General features: G+C 38.5%; 1 protein-coding gene across 1 annotated transcript in view; it reads left to right on the forward strand.

Annotated features, from left to right (window-relative positions):
* LOC129173264 (TGF-beta receptor type-2-like) overlaps nt 1–22,775 on the forward strand; it is a 36,579-nt gene extending 13,804 nt beyond the window's left edge. The window contains exons 5-7 of the mRNA XM_054764003.1: nt 664–805; nt 12,712–12,836; nt 20,394–22,775. Of these exons, the coding sequence (XP_054619978.1) occupies nt 664–805; nt 12,712–12,836; nt 20,394–20,573 (447 nt within the window). The 3' untranslated portion in view covers nt 20,574–22,775. The remainder of the gene's footprint in view (nt 1–663; nt 806–12,711; nt 12,837–20,393) is intronic.
* The last annotated feature ends 1,929 nt before the right edge of the window (nt 22,776–24,704 follow it).

A 24,704-nucleotide genomic window follows, 5' to 3' on the forward strand; every position in this document is an offset into this window, starting at 1 on the left:
AGGCTTCTCTCTGTACTTCTTGGTTGAAAGAAAGAACAAGGTTTGGTGTATGAAGTAGTGAGTGAAACTGGGCTCAAAAGCACAACATGAAGCAAAATTTAGGGTTTTTGTCGTGATTCCATTCCAAAAGGTCAGATGAAACCCAAAACGGACAAAAAAACGAATACATTTTTCCCATAAGAAGTAATGTAAATCCAATTATTAATTGATATTGTAACTTCTAAAATAGTAATTATTCAGATTACCGTGCTTTGTATGAACAAATAAACCACACACACACACACACACACACACACACACACACAATAGTAAAATATCCCTCGGCCAAAATCCATCTATAGTGCCCCAACTCTAAAAGAACCTCTATCGCCAACACGTGCATGCTTTGTTTGGGCACTCGATCCGCTGACTACCTGTAGTTTGTTTGGCCCAAGGTTTGGCAATATGAAAAGTGAGAAATATTTTTATAAATCATTTTCATCGAAAGCCAAATCCTAAGAAAATTGGGGGATACAAGAACAAGGGTTCAACTGTAGTTCATGACTTCAGTTGTTTTCTAGGCAATTCACCAGGCTACACTACATTAGCCACTAATGCACCTTCATTGGACAAGTTCCATCAAAAATATGTAGTGCAACAGTGAAATAATGTGTGTGTTCTCAGGTGGGAACAGCCAGGTACATGGCACCAGAGGTCTTGGAGTCCAGGATCAATCTGGAAAACATTGAGTCCTTCAAACAAGCCGACGTGTACTCTATGGCACTCGTACTATGGGAGATCATCTCCAGGTGCAGCGCTATTGGAGGTAAGATTGTTTGGAGGCTGTGGTGGTAATATGGCAGTGTTAGCCTTTGAGTTTATACTGAGTATGTTTTATTCACATTTAGCCTTGATGTCATTCAGCAAGATATGAACTGATCAAGTGTAATGCATGCGGCGGACTCAAATTAGAGATTGGCTAGGACTGTTGCACGGAAAGCCAATCAATAGACTTTGTTTCTTTTCACTCAATATCCACTACTAAAAATGAACTTCCCGTTTACTTACTATTTGTGTTTACTTGATTTTGAGATGGTGTTGCGTAAAGCAAGGATCTTACCTGCAGGCCACTGGAGGTTGAGTCTTGGTGAGGCTGGGCTCTGGAATCACGTTTCAACTAAGTGACTGACTTGTCAACAAACATAAGCCTAAGATATAGTAGACCATAAGTGATTAAAATATATAAAAGTATAATATTGTGGTACTCTTGAGTTTCCCAAGAGAGCTTGCTTAAAGTAACTTGCTCTTTAGGTGGGCAAGCAGTAGCCAAAACAGAACTCACAATACAATTGTTGACACATCGGAAACACCAGGAGGTCATTTTTCAACATAACACTTGCGGTGTCATAAAAGAAATAATCACACAGCAACTTAACACACAACAGGTAGATAACACATAGGGCAAACAAAAACTATATTAACTCTAAACATGTACTTTTGAGCAACTATTTCCAAAAAGGTGCAGCAAGACATGCTGGGAGCAGGTACCACTCCTGTCACTGGGAGTGTTTCAGGCTTTTGCGTTAACGTTAGGGTTTATTACTCCCCATAGAAGGAGCAGTTGCCCTATGTATGTTTATTTACCTATTACAAGTTGTGATTGTAGTTAGTGTTCTGTCCTTGTTCATTTCACTGTGTGCCCCGCTGTTTGTTGTTTGTCCCAAATAAAGAGCCTCTTCCTTTAAGGAAGTAAAAATTCCTCGGCCCGTGGACTGCGAGTTTGAGACCCGTGGCATAAAGGCTGGGTTATACTTTCCACTCATACGTGTGCACCCAGTGTGCGACGCCTGCTCCCAAACTGCAGGGGGCAGTGTGTCGAAATCACACATCTACCACAGTACTAAACTTGAGCGGAAGAAGTCTGCCATTGTTTACTTGACTTCCAACATGGCAACACTTTTCTATTTCTTGAAGAAGAGAAGTTGTATTGTATTGTATTTATTTGCTGCTGAAACAGAAAAGGAAGAGAAGTCCACTCGTCCTTTGAATAGGAGTGCTGCAATCGCAGCTCGTCGTTCTTCCCACCATAGGGACTTGTACCCCAGCAGTAGAATGTGCTTACGAAAGGCATGCTGAACACGGCAAAAGAAAATAAAAAACTAACAAATTGACTTAAACCACAACTTGTTTCAGTGTTATTTTATGCTTAAACTGCTGTGCTTCAAGCTAGGCTGCCTCATATGACTGCCGGTATTTCTGTACTTCAGCTGCGAGGATCTCCTGCTCGTCTGCCATTTCTTTCCACGTGTTTCCGTCCGCGTAGCTAGAAAAATTTGGAGGTGCGCGGAGCGTGAATTTTCTGCATGAAAAAGGCCACTCGAGGGTCATGGGTGCGAAAATGACGTCATTTGTCCACACGGACCTTGCGGATGCGGAAAGTGTAAAACAGGCTTAAAGGGAGTAACGCTTATGTCACTGTGAGAACCAAACCCAAGAACCAGACCCAAGTGTCAAACCTACAAATGATCTTGTGGGAGTCTCAAGGATCTGCCGTATGTCTACTCATGTGCTTGTTCTTCTGTCATCCTGTTGCAAAAACAAGGTCAAGATATGTGCAAATAATAGAAATGGGAGATTATATGAGGGGCACACCACAGAGCGCTATTTCATGTCGGCACTCGACATTTGTTTTCACTTCCCCTTAAATGTCTCAATGGGCCAATTTGTTGCTCTGACTGCTCCTGTCGCTATTGTGTCAATGCAGTGATTGAAGGCTGGCTTTGGGCATGGACTTGTCCCCTTTGACTCTTTCCTGTTTTCCCTCCAACACACTCCACCTAAGGGGGATCCGTGAAATGTATTTGAGAGGCCAAGCGACCCACGGCAGCACTTGTTTTTCCTTCCTAGGCACATATGTACGGCCTGCGGCGACACTTTGAAAAATAACATTGACCATTTCCTGTTTTGCATGAACACGTTCCCAGCTCTGGTTTCTCTGTCAAGAAACAAGTATAGATGTCTTCTTCCGATGCGGATGCAATGTCTCTGTCAGCAGAAAACCAGACAAAGTGCTTGTTGGCAGTGCCTGACCAGATCTCAACAGTGGATATTTTTGAAACATCCACAAGCACATGAGTTTGGCTTTACACTCACTCACTTGACACATCCTCTTCCCATCCCAACACTAAATGTTCTTGCTTCTTGGAATTTTTCTGTCATTCACTGCTGCTCATCTTTATATTTTGCCATGTATCTTCGCCCTTTGTCTGTCTCTCAAGCACTTCCTACTCGAGGCAGGTGATGCAGCAGTTCATGACTCTCCCACTGCATGGAAACACTTGGAAATCTGTACTCACGCCAACACAGTCTGACAGGGAGGATAGGACGGAGGTTGGGGAGAGGGAAATGGAAAGCAGAAACTATAATAACCATTTATTTATACACTGTAGGAACTAAAATATTGGGTCTAATGGCCATTACACCTACAGCAACAAAAAATGTAATTATTGGCATTATTATAAATTTTTAGATTAAACACATTTTAAATTAAACACTTTTTAAATTCTGTAACTGTAAATATTGTAAATATAATAAGTATCATTAATACAAATGATAATAATATTAATATGAATGAGATGTGTTTTCTGTTGAAAAAAAAGACCTGTTTTCAGATAAATAAATAACAGGACTATTTAAAAATATATATATATATATTTTATATAATATTTATTTTTGTAATATTATTCATTTTTAAATTTTAACTTTGAATGCTGAATTGCAAATGTGCGGGTATCCACTGTAGTCTATCATGTAAAAAAAAAAAAAAAGAAAAGAAAATAACCACATGGACCATTTTAAATCTGTAGTTAATTAAACCCTGAGTTAGGAGTAGAGGTTTTTTCATGAATGAGACAATTTGCTTTTGCTTCATTGACTGACCCTGAAAAATGTCCTCCTTTTGGCCGAGATTTGGTATTCATGGAAGAATTACAGGAGGTTTGTGTTACGGCCTTATTTCCCACAGCTACAAAGTCAGACAGCAGCGTCAGTGAGTCACCGCTCAGAGCTCACGTTGCTTCAGACCATGTGTGAACATGTGTCAACATGTGTGCACACCCACATCTACAGTATTGAGTGACACATCCCAGCTCATCATTTTAACAATGGAAGCTCTGCTAAGCGCCAGTGTCTGATGCCACCTGCTTGTGCTGTGTGCCTGGGGGGTGACAGATGTGTGAGCAGCGCTCTGTGCCTCGATGGCAGGCGGCCACACGGCTGCTCTCATGGTTCTTGCGCTTTAGGTGTGATCTGAGATCTTCCAGGCGAGAACGGCATAGTCGTCTGTTGATAGCGCCAGTCAGCCAGCCATGAACCGACACTGTTTGTTGTTTTTTTTTTTTTAAGCTGACAAATCTGGGCTTATGTCGCCAACTCGTCTAAGGCGACCAACTCATCAAGTCCCGCTTCATCTTCTTGTTTTTATTACTAAAAAGTGCAGACATACTTGCTTTTGTCAGCTTAAAATTTGAGACCCGAAGTCGTCATTTCTATAAAAAATTGGTCAGTTTATGTTGACATGTGTTGTAGTTTCCTCAAAATCACCAAGCAGTACAACATGACAACACCGACTTGACTAATGTCTAGTTAATGACTTCCTGTTCAGTGCAAAGTAAGCGGTTTTAACCTGTTTTCTACCACAACAACTAACAAATGTTTTGGGGGTTTTTGCCATCATTGTTAGCCATAAAGAAATATGTCATTGTAGCCAAGACGTACTATGAAATTACAGCTGCAACTCTGTTAGATAAGAGTATAAAATGTTGTATGACAACAGAAAAACCCTGAGTAAAATACCGTATGCAAAAATGGAGGAAAACAAGATCAACAAACTGCCGCAGGTTCAAAAATCCTTTATTATTATTACCCATTCCTCGTATGCCTCAAGTTAAATGTGTAAGCAATGATGAGTTTCAGTTTCAGCTTTGGTTATGTCAACGTCAGTCAGCCAGTCCGAGAGCCGTGGACATCAACAGGTTCCACTTAAGCATGGACCGGTTACCGGTTTCAAGGTATTCCAATGGTATGAAAAAGTCACGGTTTCAAAACCACAAACATTTTCCGTCACACCATTCATGCGGTGTTAGAGAAAGTGGGGGCCCAGCGCGGCCAATATGTGGAAATACTTTGCCACGTTTTGTGTTATTCTTCGGAGTCGGAACTGGGCTTCAATGTGTTGAAACCACGGTCCTGAGCTGTGTTTGCCAAAAGTCGGGCAACTTAACTGTTGTGATATAGTTTACGCCGATGTTAGCTGCCTGGTTAGCATCCGCGCTGTTATCAGCGTTGTCGGTTGACATATTACCTACTGTACGTCAAGGGTCACCAAATGTGGAGATGTGATTCAGAACGAGACGGGAGTGGAAGATAAATGATATAAACCACAGAACAAGCAACAACCACTTCAATCACATGACCCGGGAAACGGAAGTAAAACTTGGTAAATGTCTTATACTATAGTATAATAATATTATATGTCTATATAATATTTTATATTTATATATCACTAACATTAAGACTTTTAAAAAATATATTATTTATGTTGTGACCTTTTTGACACACTTAGTGATTGCATTTACAGTGGAACCTTGGTTAGCATGGTTAGTTTGACTCTAACATAAAAGGACATTAAGTGAATCAAATTTTCCCATAAGAAATAATGTAAACCGTCACCCTATTAAAATAATGGCCGAAGTCATAATTTCAAGTTTTTGGGAAAACCGACGGAGAGTTCTCAAGGATAGCCTGTACTGGACCTTGCCATTAGGGGTAAATTGAAGAGTCCGCAAATCATGTACACTTGGGTCTCCCGCTTTTTTTACCTGGTCTGATACTTGACAAGTAAGATCCAATGAGTTTCACGATTTGATCATGTTTGACCAATCAATCAATTAATCAAAAATGGTGACTCAGGCACTCAATAAAATGGCCCAAGTTACTCTCTTGACATAGGCCATTGTCCTATAGGGCAGAAAGAGAATGATCATTTCAACTAAGGATTTAGGCCATTTTACCACAGATTGGCCAGTATTAGTAAGCGATAATTTAGGCCAAAAACTCATTTTCGTCCAAAAATGACTAAGGCCATTATTTTAATGGGGTGATAAAATCAAATTAATTCGTTCTAGAAAGCCAAGTTAACACAAAACACATTTTTATGGTTTTACAATTCTATTTTTACATGCAGAAAACCATTCTAAATGCATATAAATACATATAAATGGTGAATGAAAAGGATAAAGGAACATTTAAAGTTACTTTCACGTTCATTGAAGGCGTGATTCTTGATGTGACCGTTCCCAAAGACACAAGGTGGCAGTGAGATCAACCACCACCAACTTCCTGTTGTGACATGACTTGTTTCTTAAATTCAATATATTTCTCTTCTCAATACTGTAACCAAAAATGGAGCCAAAGAAAGTTGCAGGTGCTGATTTGGACACGTGATGGGGTTGGTTGTGTTGAACTTCCCCGGTTCTGTGCCGCCAAGGGGGACTTGTGTATGGCAGTCTTTAATGAAAATTATCGCACGCTGTTATTGGAATTAGATGAGCTCTACCCAAGTGCTGCTGGATAGAAGTGCTGGAGCCATGTCTGGAATGGACTGCTAATATCGGAGTGCTAATATCAAAGATTTTAGATGCTGGCCGATATAATCCAATACTCGTTTTTTTGCTGATATGGGCCGATGTCAATATCTGATTGGGACACCCTTGTTGTTAATATGGCATGCTAACCGAGACGGTGTCAAAAAACAAATCATATGAAAACTGGGGCGTCCGAAAACCGAAGTTTTACTGTTCATATATTATTATTGTTCTTGTTTTTCATAGGCTGTGAGAAGTGTAGAACTCTATTCAACTAACTCATAGCCAGGCTGCTTGCAAGGTCCAGCTCCTACTTATAAGACAGGTGGTTCTTTGCTTGATAAATGCTTTTGAGCAAAATAAAATACTTTTAGGTACTACATCTGTTCCTGTCAGTGATCTGGGTGCTTCTGTGTCGCTTGTCTGCTGAAGCAATGTAACTCTTAAGTTATTTATCTTGTTGACCCTTCAGGAATGTTTCTTGAGACATTTTTGTATTTATTGTTCCTCCCAACAGTGAAATGAAATATCTGCCCTTGTGCAGAAGCCGAGGAAGAGTTAGAGCGAACACTCCTACGAGAGACAAGTAAAGCTGGACTCAAGGCCTTTTTTCCCCTTCGAAATGCCTCCTCTATAATTTAGTTGGTCCGGATTTAGGGCTTGGAAAGACTATGAGGGCGTTTAACAGGCGGGCGGGGCCTTCAGGGGATAATGGTGGAGTATGAGTTAAGCATGAAGCGGTAGACAGAGAAATGCCTTCAGTCCCAGGAGGGAGAGACGATGAGGAGAGGTTAGGGCAGCTGCTTTCCAGATGTCAGATCATCAACTCTTGCGGGGCGAGAGGGCCTGGCGGCGTGGTGTGTTGAGTGTGCTTGTGTGTGTGTGTCTGTGTGGATGGGTCATCTTTCAATGGCTGAGGACTGGGGACTAAAGATATCTGCAAATTGTGTTCGTGTTTTATGCGTTTTAATGCGTGTACCTGTTACAGCGGCACTGTGAACAGTTCACATGCATGCAATGTGTGTATCTGTGTTAAATGTCCTGTGAGGAATACAAAACAAGTGTCTCAGCCACCACAGCCAAATTAAAGCCAGCAAATGAGGCTGGGAGTGGATGAGTCCCACACATGCCATCTTATTGTGGTGTTGCTATTACAAGATCTGTACTTTTCAGTGCAGTGAATACATTCCTTTATACCAGCAAAAAACTAAAATTGGTCTATCAAACACGACTTTAATCTCAACTGTGCTGTAACGATTTCACATACAGTTTGTGTAGTTTGTTTTGGCTTGCTGCCGTCTGTTGTTCAGTACATCTGGGCAGCCAATAACCACGCCAAGACAGTGGTGGGTGGACATATCGACGTTGGGAACATATGAAATACTTTGTATCTGCTTTTTCTTTACTGTTTTACTGACAAAATCATTGGATTTTTCCAACTTTTCCAACTGAGAGCTGCATACATAAAAAATTAAGGATGCGGCGGGCTTTGATACATTTTGTGCATTTAAAGATGCTAAAACCAATCTTTCGCTTGACTATAGCCTTAATTCTCCTTCGTCCAGGTCATTGTATTTTCAGTGCACTGAATCGATTGCAACTGGGCTGTTCAGGTTGTCTCAGAAGACGTTTCACCTCTTGTCTGAGCAGGCTTCATCAATTCAGCTCAGTTCATGCTCAACGACTCGCTGGGACAACTCTAGTTTGACTAGATAGGACAGCTCTAGTCTGAAAGGGTGGTGCAGGATCCAAAGTGTTTACCCTCTAAAGGTGCCTGTGAATATTGTCAATCATCCTTGTCATTGTATTCTCAGTGCACTGAATCGAACGCAACTGGACTGTTCAGGTTGTCTCGGAAGACATTTCACCTTCATCAGTTCATGCTCAACAACTACATGGGTCAACTCTAGTTTGACTAGGTAGGACAGGGCTAGTCTGAGAGGATGGTGCAGGATCCAAAGAATTTATCCTTTTTAAAGGTAGAGGCATGCCCAGACAAGAACGGTTTCTTCAGTCTTTCGTGGTGCAACACAACAGTCGTTATGTGCCTGTTAATATTCTCATTCATCTAGGTCACTGTATTCTCAGTGCACTGAGTCCATCGCAACTGGACTGTTCAGGTTGTCTCAGAAGACGTTTCATCTCTTGTCCGAGCAGGCTTCATCAATTCAGTTCATTTAATGCTCAACTCATGTCATTCATTACGTGAGAAGAGTCCTAACATGAGTTAGAGGGAAGAGCTGCTGCCTATATCGGTATCGGTAATGAAGTGCTGCACAATATCTGTGTATCAAATGACTGTAAATAACAAACATCTCTAGTTCATAGCTAAATTGCAGTTTTGTTGACACACATGATATCAGTGACCAAGGTTGCCTCCCTTGGTTTATGAAAACACAATAACACTGATCAGCGCTTGTGTGGCATAGTTGAGTAGGGCCGTCCTACCTAGTCAGACTAGTGTTTGTCCCTCCTAGTCATCAAGCATGAACTGATGAATCCTGCTCGGATGGGAGGCCTGACGTCTTGAACAGTCCAGTTGCAACAGATTCAATGCCCTGAGAGTGCAATGAACTGGATGAATGACAATGTTCACAGGCAGATACCAACTGCCGTTTTATACCACAAAAGACTGAAGAACCCATTCTTGTCTGGGCATGCCTCTGCCTTTACAGCCTAGATTCCCAAGATGGGGCACGGATTGCCGTAGGGCGTACGTGAATAAGAATTTAAAACAGCTTAACCACATTAGCGCTGAACACTGACATTTCCGTAATGCACTCGATCGCATTATGGCCTACAGCAGGCAGTACAATGCCAAAGAAAGGTGACAGCATGAAGTTGTTCATTGTTCTGTGTGCTTCAGATGAACAAATAAGTAAGTTTGACCATGACGCTGTGCATTAAAAGTGTTTAATCTTGAGGATTTTTCAAGATCATTTGTAGTGTGTGCTAAATGAGAGCTGGTTTTACGTGGTGCCGTGATAATCTGTGTGTTTTCTGAGCAGCATGAGCCTGTCATTTGTTTGTTGAATGGATGCAGTACGTTAGGAAGCCCCCCAGTTTTGCACGCGAAAGTAAATTTATGCTTTCACGAATAAAAGAATGTGTCGTCTTTGGGCGTTGCAGCCACTTTGTTCGGTGGTCCTTGAACACACCATGTGTTATGCAGATCAAGCTGGACTGTGTTTTACTTTCTCCGACAGACAGACGTGTATTTCCTATTCTTCCTTTCACCTCGTCCTTGTTCACAAATGTTAATGCTGTGTGTAAATGCACAGAGGTGAGTTTTAATAATGATAGCTCTGTGCTGCTGTGCATTTTTGCTTAGTGCATAATCTCATGCTGTATGTCCTCATATGTCCATAAGCCTCATTGATTTCTGTACGTTATGTGCCTTTGTTTCATTTATTACTTTTACATGTAACATTAGTTGCATTGTACTGATTACACAGTACGCAGCACAGCAAAAGATCATATAGATCACAGTTCACCACATCTTACCTCAGTTTGTCACCACTTGTTATAAATAAATTCACCACATAGAAGATAAACCTGCCAGGATATATCCTACCCCTCGAAAAAAAAACTCTTTATTTTAAATTAGTAGCCTATGTATGCAGTTGAAAAATATAACACATGATTTTTTAATATAATGTCATAATATACAATATAGTTAATAATATATCAATTGATATGTTTGATGTTTCATTGTGTGGTTTGTTTTTTAAGTGTGCAGGAGTAGGGGGTTCATGACTTCCAGTCAGATGTCTGAAGGGGTATGCAACTGTGAAAAGTTTGGGAACCACTGCTTTCAAAGATTAATACTTTGGATCCTGCACCAACCCCTCAGACTAGAGCTGTCCTATCTAGTCAGACTAGGGTATTTGTGTTAATAAAGCAAAGTAGACAACCATGTTAATGAACATTATGTGTTATTGGTGCTCAGATACCAAACTTGTGTGGGTCCAATATTAACTGTGCTGATTTCACTGTAAGTTAAAGGCAACCTCACAACCACAGTGTTTCCATGTTAACACTGCAGTCCGTAAAAACGGAAGAAATGGTCATTTGTGGTGCGTATTGACATTGCATTTAAGTGTCCTCGCCAACTGCTGGCCTGGCATGCACATTGCAGTGTTTATCATTATTTTGTCTGCGTGAACAGGGATCGTTTTGATGGCAAACTTTTTTGAAATGCAAAGAAAAAACATGCCTGTTTTTACTAGGTCATCGTTGCATAAACATACAGTTGTATGCTCAGGCTGTTTCTGAAGGGGAAGGAGGCCAATTACTGTATTTGTTTAGTGGTAGTAGTTCCCCTCAGTCCTTGTACTTTCACTGCCTGGCAGTTGCAGAAGTAATACCGAAGTAAACCACAGTACACTCACAATAATTAGTTCCAATTGTAAACTACAGCCTCACATACTGACTGCAGTCCATGTTGATATAGATTTAGTCATTAGGTAAGGAGCTATTGCCATCCACCATTCACCCGCTTAGTTTTTGCTTTTCCCTTATAGCAATTTCCTCTTAATGTAAAAGCTTTTTCTGCCTAAATAGCATTAGCAGTGAATTGTCATTAATCATTGCCCTTTCCACTCCAGTAATGTTTAGTAATTATTTCATGATAAAAATGAAAATTGATCATCAGACCAACATGGTGTAAAACGGGGGTCTCAAACTGAACTTAACCATGGAGTCTGGGTGAGGCTGGGCCATATGAAGTAGTCCACAAAAAAGGGTTTCAATACACGTGGTCCTCGGGGTTATGGCTGTTTTATGGTTCCATATGCAGTGTCATTAATTATGGATCTTGTACAAGAAGAAAAAGAGAAATGACACATAGGCGGATGAATACATTGGCAGAATGGCGGAGTAACACGTATTTACAGGGTGCCGAATGTAAAAATTCAGTCTTTTTGTAGCTGGTACAGTTTGAATTTTTAGCTCATCTTTCTCCCATTTAACTCATTTTCTTCACATTTGAGGTAAAAATGAAATGGTGGAACTAAATGGTAAATCTAAATGTTTAATCTCAACCTAAACAACACATTTACATCTAAATGTTAAATATAAATGTAGGAATATTAAAAATAAATGTTAAATCGAAGTCTAAGTATCAATATAAGATCTAAATATTCTTCCATCCGTTTTCTATACCGCTTGCTGGAGCCTATCCCAGCTGACTTTGGGTGAGAGGTGGGGTACGCCCTGGACTGGCTGCCAGCCAATCGCAGAGCATAAATCTAATATAAATTCTAACAATAAATATCAAATCTAAATATAAATGTTAAATATTAAGCCTGAATGTTAAATGTAAATATGGATGTTCAAAATAAATCTAAACATAAATATGTTAAAAATGAATGTTAAATCTCAAAATCCATCCATTCTTTTTCGCTACCATTTGTCCTGACTAGCATCACAGGTATGCTGGAGCCTATCCCAGCTGTCTTCGGGCGAGAGACGGGGTACACCCTGGACTGGCCGCCAGCCAATCACAGGGCATAAATCTAACATCAATTTTGGAAAATAAATGTTGCATTTAAATATGTTATGTTAAATATACATATAAATGTTAAACATTAGTATGAATATTAAATCTAACTATGAATGTTAAGTATACATATAAATGTTAAATATAAGTATTATATACTATTTCTATACTATACTATAAGTATTATATACTATTAATATATACTATTTCGAGTCGCCATTGAACTTGTGTGAGAAAAGTGAGCTAAATAGTCAAAATAAATCAGCTAAAAATCACCTCCTTTGCGCTGCCTCTTACACGTGAGCGTCGTTGGGGTCTCACTTCCCAGCATGCCCTGCGGCACTTGTTTTGTGAAAAGATGCCAAGTTATGTGTTTAGAATTCACGTTTTTGTAGTAGTTGTCATATGTGTGTTTACTTACATGTTGTGCTGCCATGTTTGTGTTGGCACTGACCCCTCAGCCCCCCCACCCATGTCTTGTTGTATTCATGTTGGCCTGTATATACAGGTATATATAAGTTAGACAACAAAGACAGAAGTAGCTGGGGTTCTATGTTTTACGTTTTTCTCGTGCCTTTGTCCATACAGAGGTAAAAGAGTATGAACCTCCCTTTGGAAATTTGAGGGAGCACCCGTGTGTCGAGAGCATGAAGGACAGCGTCCTCCGAGACAGGGGAAGACCTGAGATTCCCAACAGCTGGATCAACCACACAGTAAGAGATGACACACACACACACACAATCAGAGATTCGGGAACGCCCAAAACAAAAGGCTTTCTGTGGCACCAATTCACTGACCAGTCAAGTTATTTGCAGGTGCCAATATTTAGTTTCTTTAATTTCACTCCAGCTTTACCACCACAAGACATAGCTGGAAACTTTGCAGTGACTGTTATTTTAATACTGACAGGGATTTTGGGTGGTGCCATTTGATTTACTCGGGATGAGTATCCCAGACAAACAAGGCAGACATGAACTGTGAGAACATAAACCTCCAAGGAGGGAGAGGGAAATGAACTGGCATCTCTCTAGCAAACAGTCCAAATATCTATATCTCAGTCTGCGCTGTCGCTTTTTTGTCAGCTGTGTTGGATTTATTCAGACATGACAGCACTGCAACTGTAAGTTTAGCCGGGTTCCAGTTGGTGTGGGTGGGTAGGAATCGCATTGAGGGCAGCCAGATGAAAAGAGCGGAGGCATTGTTGGTATGTGAGAGAGCAACAGATGATGCAGCACAGGACATTTGGCTGAAAGAATGCATCAGTGTGTATATTGAACTGTCTCTATTCATATTACTTCGAGATATTGTTACGATTCGTTTACATTCCCCTCGTGGCTAATGTGTCACAGACTGCTAAAGACTTTTTGGATGCTACACTACTGCACCCAAGTTCAATAACTCATTTAGTCCCAGACATTTTTCAAAAGACAACCCCGTCAGTACCGGCCATTTTAGATGATTTGGACTGATCTTTCAAGGCACACAGAATATTGTGTCCCATGGCTATATAAACATGGAACCTACCAAAAGAAAGATTAGTGTCCCGTCTGTCATCAGGAAAAAAAAGGGTGTTTCTACATTTTTCCCTTCTTTAGTAATCAGCAGTAGAACATAGGTAAGTTTCAGGAAAATATCAGCTCCCGACTAGAAAAGGGAGAAAAACAAGATACATTTCAAGCATAACTTTCAACATAAAAACACAAAAAGGAGTTGTTTTACATCAAATTAACAATTAGAACACCATGAATTATTTACACTTTTCCCTTTTGAACCCGAACTGTGTGCACACGCATGTGCGCGTGCATGTGCATGGGTTAAAATTCCCCTGCAATGCGTAACCTTCTGCACGCTCCACTCCACGCTCTCGACCTTCCTCCTTCCTGTCATGTGTGATTCTTCCATTGAAATGAGGCTGCCGAGCTCTTATGAAATGCACTGCTGTCACCTTGTGGCCATTTTTATGGCTTAAAATTATACGTATGTAAAATTATAAAATTATAAAATTATAAAATTATACGTATGTGACTAAAAACGTATACGTATACGTCACTTCCTGTTGTACGGAAAGGACGCTCACGGAAAAGCTCCGTCCACTATTACCGGAGTTTTAAACTTTTGCGACCTTGGTGAATACAGTTCGTGATCACAACTTGTGATTACAACTCTGCAAGTGAGTGCTGAGACTTCTGCCTCAACTCGGACCCGCGAGTGGACTAAACTCACCAAAAGAGACAATCAGGTGGAGCCGACAGCCGTTACATGCAAGCTATCATGCTAGCCGCGGTTTGAAGCCTGATTTCAATAACAGGATAACATTTGGAGTTTTCCTGTGCAGCTTTTTCGGCCCACGAGGACTGGTGGGACTTGGTGAGATACTGGTGAGAGATAAACTCGCCGTTATAACGAAGATTATTCACCGAAGGCATTGCACCACAAGTCAACGGCTAACTGACGGCGTTACCTAGCAACAGTAACAATGTCAAAGGCTCGAGGGAGAAGAAGCGCAACAAGCGGTGGCTCTAGTAGTTCTGGTCGAAGTACTCCAGATTCAGTCATATATACGGAAGATGTCGAACAGATTCCTGAGACAACTGGAGGTGCTCACCTACTACCACAACCGCCACCGAGACCTTACAAGGATGACACAGTTAACCAGTTGACACACCTGAGTGGAAATATAGACAAAGCAACAGCGACAGCCTTGCAGAAGGTTAAACACCGCGCAAAAAAGCAAGAAAGAAGTTCAATGGAAAAGAGTGAGTATACTATGGCGAAAACCATGGAGGATTATGGAAAACAGATGCAGCAACTTGTGGAGAATTCCAACTCCCTGCATCAACTAATTTATAGTTTGATAGAGACTACCAACGCCATACAAAGAGAAATGCAAGGTCTGAGAGTGGAGAATAAAAAATTACAGGAAAGTTATGATGCACTGGGAGCCACTCTCAAAAAAGAATGTGAAGAAAAGGATAAAATCATTGAGAAGCTGAAAAACACCATAGATGACATGGATCAGAACACACGAATGAATGACGTGGTCGTGACGGGACTTCGAATTAAACCAAGGTCCTATGCCAGAGCAGTGGCGAATACTGAAGAACCAGACGAAAGGGATGTCGCCTCAACAGAGCAACAAGTTGTTGATTTTTTGCAATCGAAGGAGGTGGATGTAGACATCCAATCTATTGATACTTGCATCCCACTGTATGGGAGGAACCGCACTACACCCGTCATCATCGTCAAATTCACCAACAGGAAACACAAGGTTGCTCTGCTGAAACAGGGAAAGAAGCTGAAAGGAACAAATGTCTACATGAATGACCACCTGACCAAGCGCAACGCTGAGATTGCGAAGAAAGCACGTGATCTGAGGAAGCAAGGAAAGATTCAAGGAACATGGAGTGCAAACTGCAAAATCTTCATCAAAGCAAATGGAGGACCAGAGGCCAGAGTTCTTGCTGTCAAAGACATCAAGGACCTAGAAGGATACTGAGGTCTCCCAACATGGAGGAAAACAGCTTTAATATGCTACAAGAAGATCTACAATTGGACATTTTTCACTTTACAGATCACAAACAATTGGATATGGAAAAAGACATTGATCCAGACTCAAATTTTTTCTCTCACATTACAAACGACTGCCGTTATTATACGGAGGAGCAATACAACAACAGTTTTATCAACGACGACAAGTTATCCATCATACACATAAACAGCAGAAGCTTGAACGCAAACTTTACTAATATTAAACAATATTTGAATCAATTCAAAGAACCTTTCAAAGTTATAGCAATCTCAGAAACTTGGATTAATGCTAACAAAGGAATGGACTTCGAGCTGGAAGGATATGAAATGACGTGTGCAAACAGGAACAATGCAAATGGAGGAGGTGTGGCCGTATACGTGGACAAACATTTGAACTACAAAATGGTAAAGAATATGTCATTTGTCATTGATAACATTTTAGAATGTATAACAATTGAAATCTGTAAAGAAAAAAGCAAAAATGTGTTAATAAGTTGTGTGTACAGAACTCCAAAGTCAAAGATTGGAATGTTTGAGGATTGGATTAAGACAACGTTTACAGACATAGGTCAGAAAACTATTTTCATATGTGGAGACTTCAATATTGACCTCTTGAACTCACACAAGTGCAAGGAAACAGATGACTTTATAGATACAATGTATAGCTTGAGTTTATATCCTAAAATCATTAGACCAAGTAGAATAACAGACCACTGTGCCACCCTCATCGATAATATATTCACCAATGACTTTGATAACAACACCATCAGTGGCCTGCTAATTAGTGACATCAGTGATCATCTTCCAGTGTTTACAATCTACAATGAACATTATAAGAAAAAACAGGCGGAGGCAAAAAAGACTTTTCAAAGATTGCGTACAGAGGATAACATCCGTGCCTTCAAGATAGGTCTGGAAGAACAAAGTTGGGAGAGTGTCTACAGTGCAACAGATGTGGACGAGGCATATGACAGCTTCCTTGGTACTTATATGGAGCTCTACGATAAGAACTGTCCCTGGCAAGAAAAGCCCAAGAAGCAAAAGAAAAACCAGCAGCCATGGATGACAAAAGGACTAAAAAACGCCTGTAAGAAGAAGAACACATTATACAGGACATTTATCATTCAACAGACTAAAGAAGCAGAACAAAAGTATAAGACATACAAAAACAAGTTGACAACTATCTTGAGAGTGTGTAAGAGGGAATATTATAGTCACGTACTAAATAAGAACAAAAATAACATGAGAGCAACTTGGGGCATCTTAAATAGTATTATAAAGAACAACGTTAAGAAAGCAGACTATCCTCCCTATTTCATGGTTGGAAACACTTACAGGAATGACATGAATGCGGTAGCTGAAATGTTTAATGAATATTTTGTAAATATTGGACAAAAACTGGAAGAGGAAATTCCAAAACAAGACACAATTGATGAAGGGATTGATATTATTGATAGGAATCTTAATTCTATGTTTCTCACTGCTGTAACCAAAAAGGAGATCACTGACATTGTTAACCATTTTAAGGCAAAAACATCAACTGATTGTCATGGAATCGAAATGGAAACAATTAAAAGGGTCATCAATGAGATCGCAGACCCGTTAACATATATTAGTAACTTATCATTTCAGACTGGAATATTTCCAAGCAAAATGAAAACAGCCAAGGTGGTTCCAATTTTCAAAAAAGGAGACAAACACCAATTTACAAATTATCGACCAGTTTCTTTGTTACCACAATTCTCGAAAATTGTGGAGAAGCTATTTAATAATAGGTTGGACAAATTTATTAATAAGAATGAATTATTGGCAAGTAGTCAATATGGTTACAGAGCCAACATTTCAACTTCTATGGCACTGACGGAAATCACGGAGGAAATCACTACTGCCATAGACAACAGAAGATGCGCAGCAGCAGTATTCATGGATCTGACAAAAGCCTTCGATACAATTAATCACACTATTTTAATTTCAAAATTAGAAAGGTACGGAATTAGAGGTTTAGTCTTAAATTGGGTTAAAAGCTACCTAGCAAAGAGGAAACAATTTGTAAAGCTAGGAGAATATACATCTGGGAGTCTACACAATACGTGTGGAGTACCACAGGGGTCCATACTGGGACCAAAACTGTTTAACTTGTACATTAACGACATTTGCAAAGTAACTAACAACTTAAAATTGGTCTTATTCGCCGATGATACCACTGCTTTCTGTTCTGGTGAAAGCACACAAGAACTCATTAAAAAGGTCAAGGATGAAATGGTCATATTAAAGTCATGGTTTGACAAGAATAGATTATCTCTGAATTTAAGTAAAACTAAAATAATGTTATTTGGTAATAGTAGAAAGGACACGTACGACCAAATACAAATTAATGGAACGGATATTGAAAAAGTGGAAGAATATAAATTCCTTGGGGTTATAATAGATGAAAAAATGAGTTGGAAATCTCATATTAAATATATACAACAAAAGGTGGCGAGAAATATCTCTATATTGAATAAAGCAAAATATCTTCTTGATCAAAAATCACTCCACACTCTGTACTGTTCCTTAGTATTACCATATCTAACGTATTGTGTGGAGATATGGGGAAATAATTACAAAAGCAATCTTCACTCACTCACTGTACTGCAAAAAAGATCTGTGAGGATAATTCATAATGCCAAGTATAGAGAACATACAAACCCTTTATTTTTAAAATCACAGATATTAAAATTCGCAGATTTAGTACACTTTCAAACCGCTAGAATAATGTATAAAGTTAATAATAACTCGTTACCCAAAAATCTAATCAAGTATTTCTCAATTAGAGAGGAGAAATATGATCTTAGAGGAAAATTAAACCTAAAACATTTATATGCGAGAACAACGCTGAAAACCCACAGCATTTCCGTGTGTGGAATTAAATTATGGAACGGATTGAGTAAAGAACTCAAACAATGTACAGAGATGAGCAAATTCAAAAAACAATACAAGCAGTTGATGTTTGCTAAATACAAGGCAGAAGAGTCCTGATTGTTCTGTCAGGTTTGTTATTTTATTTTATTTTATTTTATTTTATTTTTTTTCTATTTTATTTTATTTTATTTTATTTTTTATTTATTTAATTAAATTTTATTTTTTATTTATTTATTTTTATTTATTTATTTATTTATTTATTTTTATAATTTTCTTTGTTGTGCTTAAAAAAAAAAAAAAAAAAAAAAAAAAAAAAAAGGTCATTATTATTATTATTATTATTAATGTTCTTTCTTTTTTTGGGGGGAGGGCTATCTCACCGTTATCTATTATGTGTTATCCTGACTATCACTGAAAACATGACATGGAATCCAGGAAGTGAACTACATGTACTGTACTAGATGTAGAATGGATGGGGGGTAGGATTAAATAAGCTTTGCTTCTTCCTACTCCTTTTGGACATGTGGAACTGTCAAAGAATGATTCACGAGATGTATTCCATTGTAACCTTCATGTTCAAATAAACTAAACCAAACCAAACCAAACCAAAATTGCTCAGAAATGTTAATGCATTAGTGCATAGTTGCATCATCACCTCTTTTTGCCTCTTGTGCAAAAAAAAGTAAAAGACTTACAAATACTTTGTTGACTTATAAATACTAGATTGACGAGTAAATTGAGAGCTTTGTCTTTTGGCTCAACTCCTTCTTCGGACCGATTCAAAATAAGACAAATACAGTAATATGCAATGCAATTTACAGACATTTACATTCACAAATAAAAATCAAATTAAATAATGCTGGTAACTATACTAATTGGAAAGTTGCACATTTCTATGTTGCACAAACATCTGTTTAAGAAGAAAGTGTGTATGTATGAATCTCTGGTCTACAGTCACCTACAGTCACGGCTTCACTCTATCACAGCTTTTCTAACAAACAATTAATAAATCATGCTGTTTTGTGGTTGAATACGGCTTATTTTTAGTCACAAAATATGCATATTTAAGCAAATTGTGCTTATTTATGCCTAAAGTAAGCATTTCCAAGCATAAAAATGGCAAATGAACTAAATACAAATACTGTATCAGGCATTCAGAAGACTCATTCAAAGACACAATGATATGTAGTATTCTACACTGGTCACTAGGTGTCAGTAATGTTACTGTAATGTTGGGTGACAAAAAAAAGTGCCAGACTTGATCGTCGGAACAACAGGCTTTTTTTGCAGGTTTGAATTGCGTCACAACAGGCACAATAATCCCTAACACAAGCTACTGTTGCGCCTGTAACCCACAACTCAATTCTGAACCCCTGACGTCACTTCCTGTCCTCCTCGCACTCAGCACCGGAACACAGTTACAGCAACACACACGAGTCTATGTTTTATTTTCTCGTATTATATCTACTACACTGGGTAATACGAGTGTAAAGGTGACTATAGGGGTGTTATTTCATGTCTAGAGGGCTCTAATTATGTTAAAAACTGTACTTTGAAGGTAATAAACAGGTTTTCTATGCTGTAACTACGGAAAGATTCCATTTATAAATAAGGAATCCTACTTTGCGGAAATTCACTCGTCACGGTCAGGTCTGGAATGGCGATAAACGAGGGATTACAGGAATACAATAAGTGAAATTATAAACGGGGCTCATTCAGCACATCACACATGACCAACCAAAAATATGTATGAAGGTGCTGTGCATTCAGAACAAAAAAGACCTGTTTAGCAGACAATGGAATTGACTAGCGATACCTGTGCTCCACCACTCCCCCTGCAGGGCATCCAGATGGTGTGTTCCTCCATAGAGGACTGCTGGGACCATGACCCAGAAGCCCGCCTGACAGCACAGTGTGTTGCCGAGCGCTTTGACGAGATGGAGTACCTGGACAAGCTGTCAGACTGCTCCGACTCTGAGGAAAAGATCCCTGAGGAAATCTTTGTGGTCGACGAGAAGTAGAGCTCAGTCAAATAACAAACAAAAAAAAACAAAACACTGCCCCCTCCTGGGTGGCAGAGGAATACCAAGGAGCAGACTGGAAATACAGTACCACAAATGGCAGATTTCATGGACAAACAGGGATATCACAATATAAAGCTTTTCATACTTTTGCACTTTATCAGTATCTATGCACACTAAACGGCATATATGCAGTGTCAAATACTTTTCAGGCATGCAAAAGAAAAGATTTTAGACCAATAACACTAATGACATCTCATTGTGCAGGTTTAACTTATTCTCACACAGCAGTGGGGGGAAAAAAACATCCATGGCCATTCATTAGCATTAAAATCCGTTTTGAAACCAAAAAAGTAATATATAAATAGACAGATATATTTAAAACCAAATCAATAAACATGGTATATACTGTACATGTAAATGTGTGTGTGTGTGTGTGTCAGAGCAGTGTCATGTAGAATAAATGAGCCTGCTAAATCATTGCCAGACAGTAAGGGGGAGGGAGCTTAAGGAACTAACCTGGTGCTTGTTAATAAAGCCAAACTATTTATGCATACCATGCTTAGAAAATATATAACATGTTTTTGTATGAAATTGTTAAGCTATAATGAATGATATATAAAGTAGTGGTGTTGATATTGTTTTCATGGGTTTGTCAGCTGGTTTTGAGCAAGCCAGTGAAACTTTGTGTATTTTAAAGCCTTAACAGACATTTGTCATGTTCAATTATTGAAAAAATGATATCGCTTTGCCTTTTAATAATATGTAAATAAACTGAGCTTAAGCTTGGAAAGGAACATCTTCCATCCTTTTCATCCCCCCACACTTTGGATATTGTTCACATCTTCACATCACTGATCGCCAGCTGTTTTTTTTAAATCATTGTTTGCATAATGACTTTCTTACCCATGCAACAAAAATGTTCAAACTGTCTTCTCTTGTGGTTTTGCTGCTTTTTGTACACCAGCTTGTCGAGCATCTCCCGTGAGTCTTCCCTGTGGCGATCCCAGTATTGTCGATACTGATAGATACTTCTTCAAAATCATGGAATGAGTTTGCCTTTATTTTCCTGATCATGATTGTAATCACCCTAAAACACAAAACAGAGATTTTAAAGCAGAAAATGTTAACACAAAACACGTTTTTATAGTTGTACACATAGAAAACGATTCTAAATGCATATCAATGGTGAAAGAAAGGAATAAATCAATGTTTTACCTTCAATGAAGACGTCATTCTTGATGTGGGTGTTTCCAAAGACACAATGTAACAGCGAGATGCCACACGGACACCATTTTCCTGTTCTATCATGAGTTATTGCTTGAATTCAATAGTATTTCTTACCTCAATAAGCCGAAATGGAACCAAATAAAATTTCAAGTGCCATCATTTTAATAAAGAAGGTGAGAAACTATTGAATTCAAGAAATAACTCATGACAAAACAGGAAGTGGTGTCCGTGTGATGTCTCGCTGCCACACATCAAGAATCGAGGGTAAAAGTGACGTTAAATGTTCATGTATTCCTTTCATTTTTCATTGATATGCATTTAGTATTGTTTTGTGCATGTAAAACTGTAAAAGTAAAAAAAAAAAAAACGTGTTTTGTATTAAGAGAGGCAATCGCTGGTGACATGGAACGGTTATGAAGCTGACTTTCGTGCCGTTGCCATTTTGTTAGCAAGTTAGCTTCTGTCCTAGTAGCTAAGGAAGTTTTATAATAAAAATACAGTAAGAACACACTTGGACTCACGCATTATTATTAATTAAAAACATGACAAGACGCGCGACATATTGTGCTCCAACTGGACAATGTACACAAACGGATGCACAATTTTGGAGTAGATTTTCAACGTTAACCGAAAAACGAGGACACCAACTGAGGTTCTGCTGTACTTTATGTAAATATAACAATAGCCAGCAAGGTAATGTTCAGGTGTGTTGAGGTAATGTAGAATCCCCACGTAGATACGCACAGTGTGCTTTGTGACACGGTTTCTCTCTTTATTCTGACCTGAACACATCAACATCAGTGTAATTCCTACACAGTATACCGTATGTATCTCCAACTCAAACGTGTCTCTAGTCCCTTCAAATTGGAACGACGCTTCATCAGTTTCATTACGAGAACACAAGATGCATTCAGGGACAGTCCGAACATCACAAAAACAGCTTTATTATGCATGTATGTGTGGTCTAAATAAACAGAAAGACAAAGAAAACATGAAGTGGATATTGTTATCACTCACTTTGTAACTCTTAATAGGAATGCACAATGTGCTGCATTTAATTACCCTGGGAAATCCCAGAAAATACACTTTATCTATTCAGTAGGTTTATTTATTTTGTTTTTTTAGGACTTATTTTTCTTTTAAGCATAGAAAGCGAACAAACTAACAGTAGCTGCGGAAACCTGGAGAAGGAAACAAAATAAAACCATTACCAAATGATAAATATATATATATTATATTATTAAAAAGAATGATTATTTAGATAGAGTAAGATTATTAATGTATTATAAGTGTGTACCATTATTGCATTGCAAACTTCATTGAATGTTTATAAATGAACATAAATGGATGTTGTTGGTTTTTTTTTCTGAACGTTGCCTGCATTTTGTCTTTACACCAGACGGGGGCGGTGTTGTACTACTAGAGTGCTGTAGGTGACTGTGAAGAATTGATGGGAGTGTTGGTGCCCGTATTGCTCCGCTGTACGAGCATCAGGTACTTTTTTTTTTTTTCAGCCCGCAGCTCATTTTTTATCGGCCCTTGGCATCTTCTAATGATACAATTAATTAATTAATTAGATATTATTAAATAATTTAGCATATATCATTTTGATTTTAATTAAAAAAAAAAAAGAAAGCTATATATACAGTAGAGTTGTCCCTCACCACTTTGCAGTTAGACTTTCACGGCTTCACCCATTAAATTTTTTCACAATAAATTAATTAATAAATGATGGCTGTTTGATGGTTGACTACGGCCCAAAGAAATATGCATATTTAAGCCAAATGTATGTATTCTTGGCTTAACTTAAGCATTTTCAAGCATAAAAATGGCTAAGTGAACAATAATAAAAATATAAGGTATTCAAGAAGATGCATTGAAAGATGTGATATGTAGTATTCTACACTGGTCACTAGGTGTCAGTGTTAGTCTATGTAATGTCTCATTTATGAATGTATGTATGTTACAATAAATCATAATATTTTGACATTTCCATAATATTGTAGCTTTTTTCCTCAAACAAAATTTTCCACAAAAATTACAACTTCATATTTTGTTTGTTGATCATAATAGTACAACTTCAAAAAGCATCTGAAACAAACATTTCTTTCACATTTATACTCTATACTTCTAAAATTACATAAGTTTTCCTCATAATATTATGAGTTTCTCTTAATAATAGTTTTGACTTTCTTCCCGTAACAGTGGAGCTGTTTTTTTCCAATTCTGCTGTTGTTTTTTCTCCCAACTATTTCAATTTTGTACTTGACAAATTTTCTTGTCATAATTATGACTTTATTCCATCATATTTTGACTTCATACTAATAACATTTTACATTTTTCCGCAACCTAATTTCCCCAAAATTACAACATTATTCATCGTTGTTTCTCATAATATTGCGGATCAGTCGTTTGTCTTTAATTTTACTACTAAAATTCCGTTATTGTTCCTCATAATATTACGACGTTAGTCTCGTAAAATTGCTGCTTTTTCTAATTTTGCTGTGGTTTTTGTTTTCTCGTTAAATTATATTTTTAGAATGTGTCGCGGGCCACTAAAAAAAACAGGTGCGGGTTGCCAATGGTCCCCGGGCCGGTCTTAAATGGCTTATTTACCCTTATTATGTTTACTATTTTGGGTAATAGGAGTGTAAAGGTGACTATAGGGGTGTTGTTTCATGCCTAGAGGGCTCTAATAATGTTAAAAATCGTATTTTGAAGGTCGTAAACAGGTTTTCTTTGCCCTAACTATGAAAATATTCTATTCATTAATTAGGAAATCTACTTGGCGGAAATTCACTTATCACGGTCGGATCTGGAACCAATAATCGGCGATAAACGAGGAATTACTGTTCATTTAAGGACAAAACTTTTGTGTCGGTTTTGTGTTATTTTTAATAT

The sequence above is a fragment of the Dunckerocampus dactyliophorus genome, chromosome 20 (assembly GCF_027744805.1).
Source record: "Dunckerocampus dactyliophorus isolate RoL2022-P2 chromosome 20, RoL_Ddac_1.1, whole genome shotgun sequence".
Taxonomy (NCBI): domain Eukaryota; kingdom Metazoa; phylum Chordata; class Actinopteri; order Syngnathiformes; family Syngnathidae; genus Dunckerocampus; species Dunckerocampus dactyliophorus.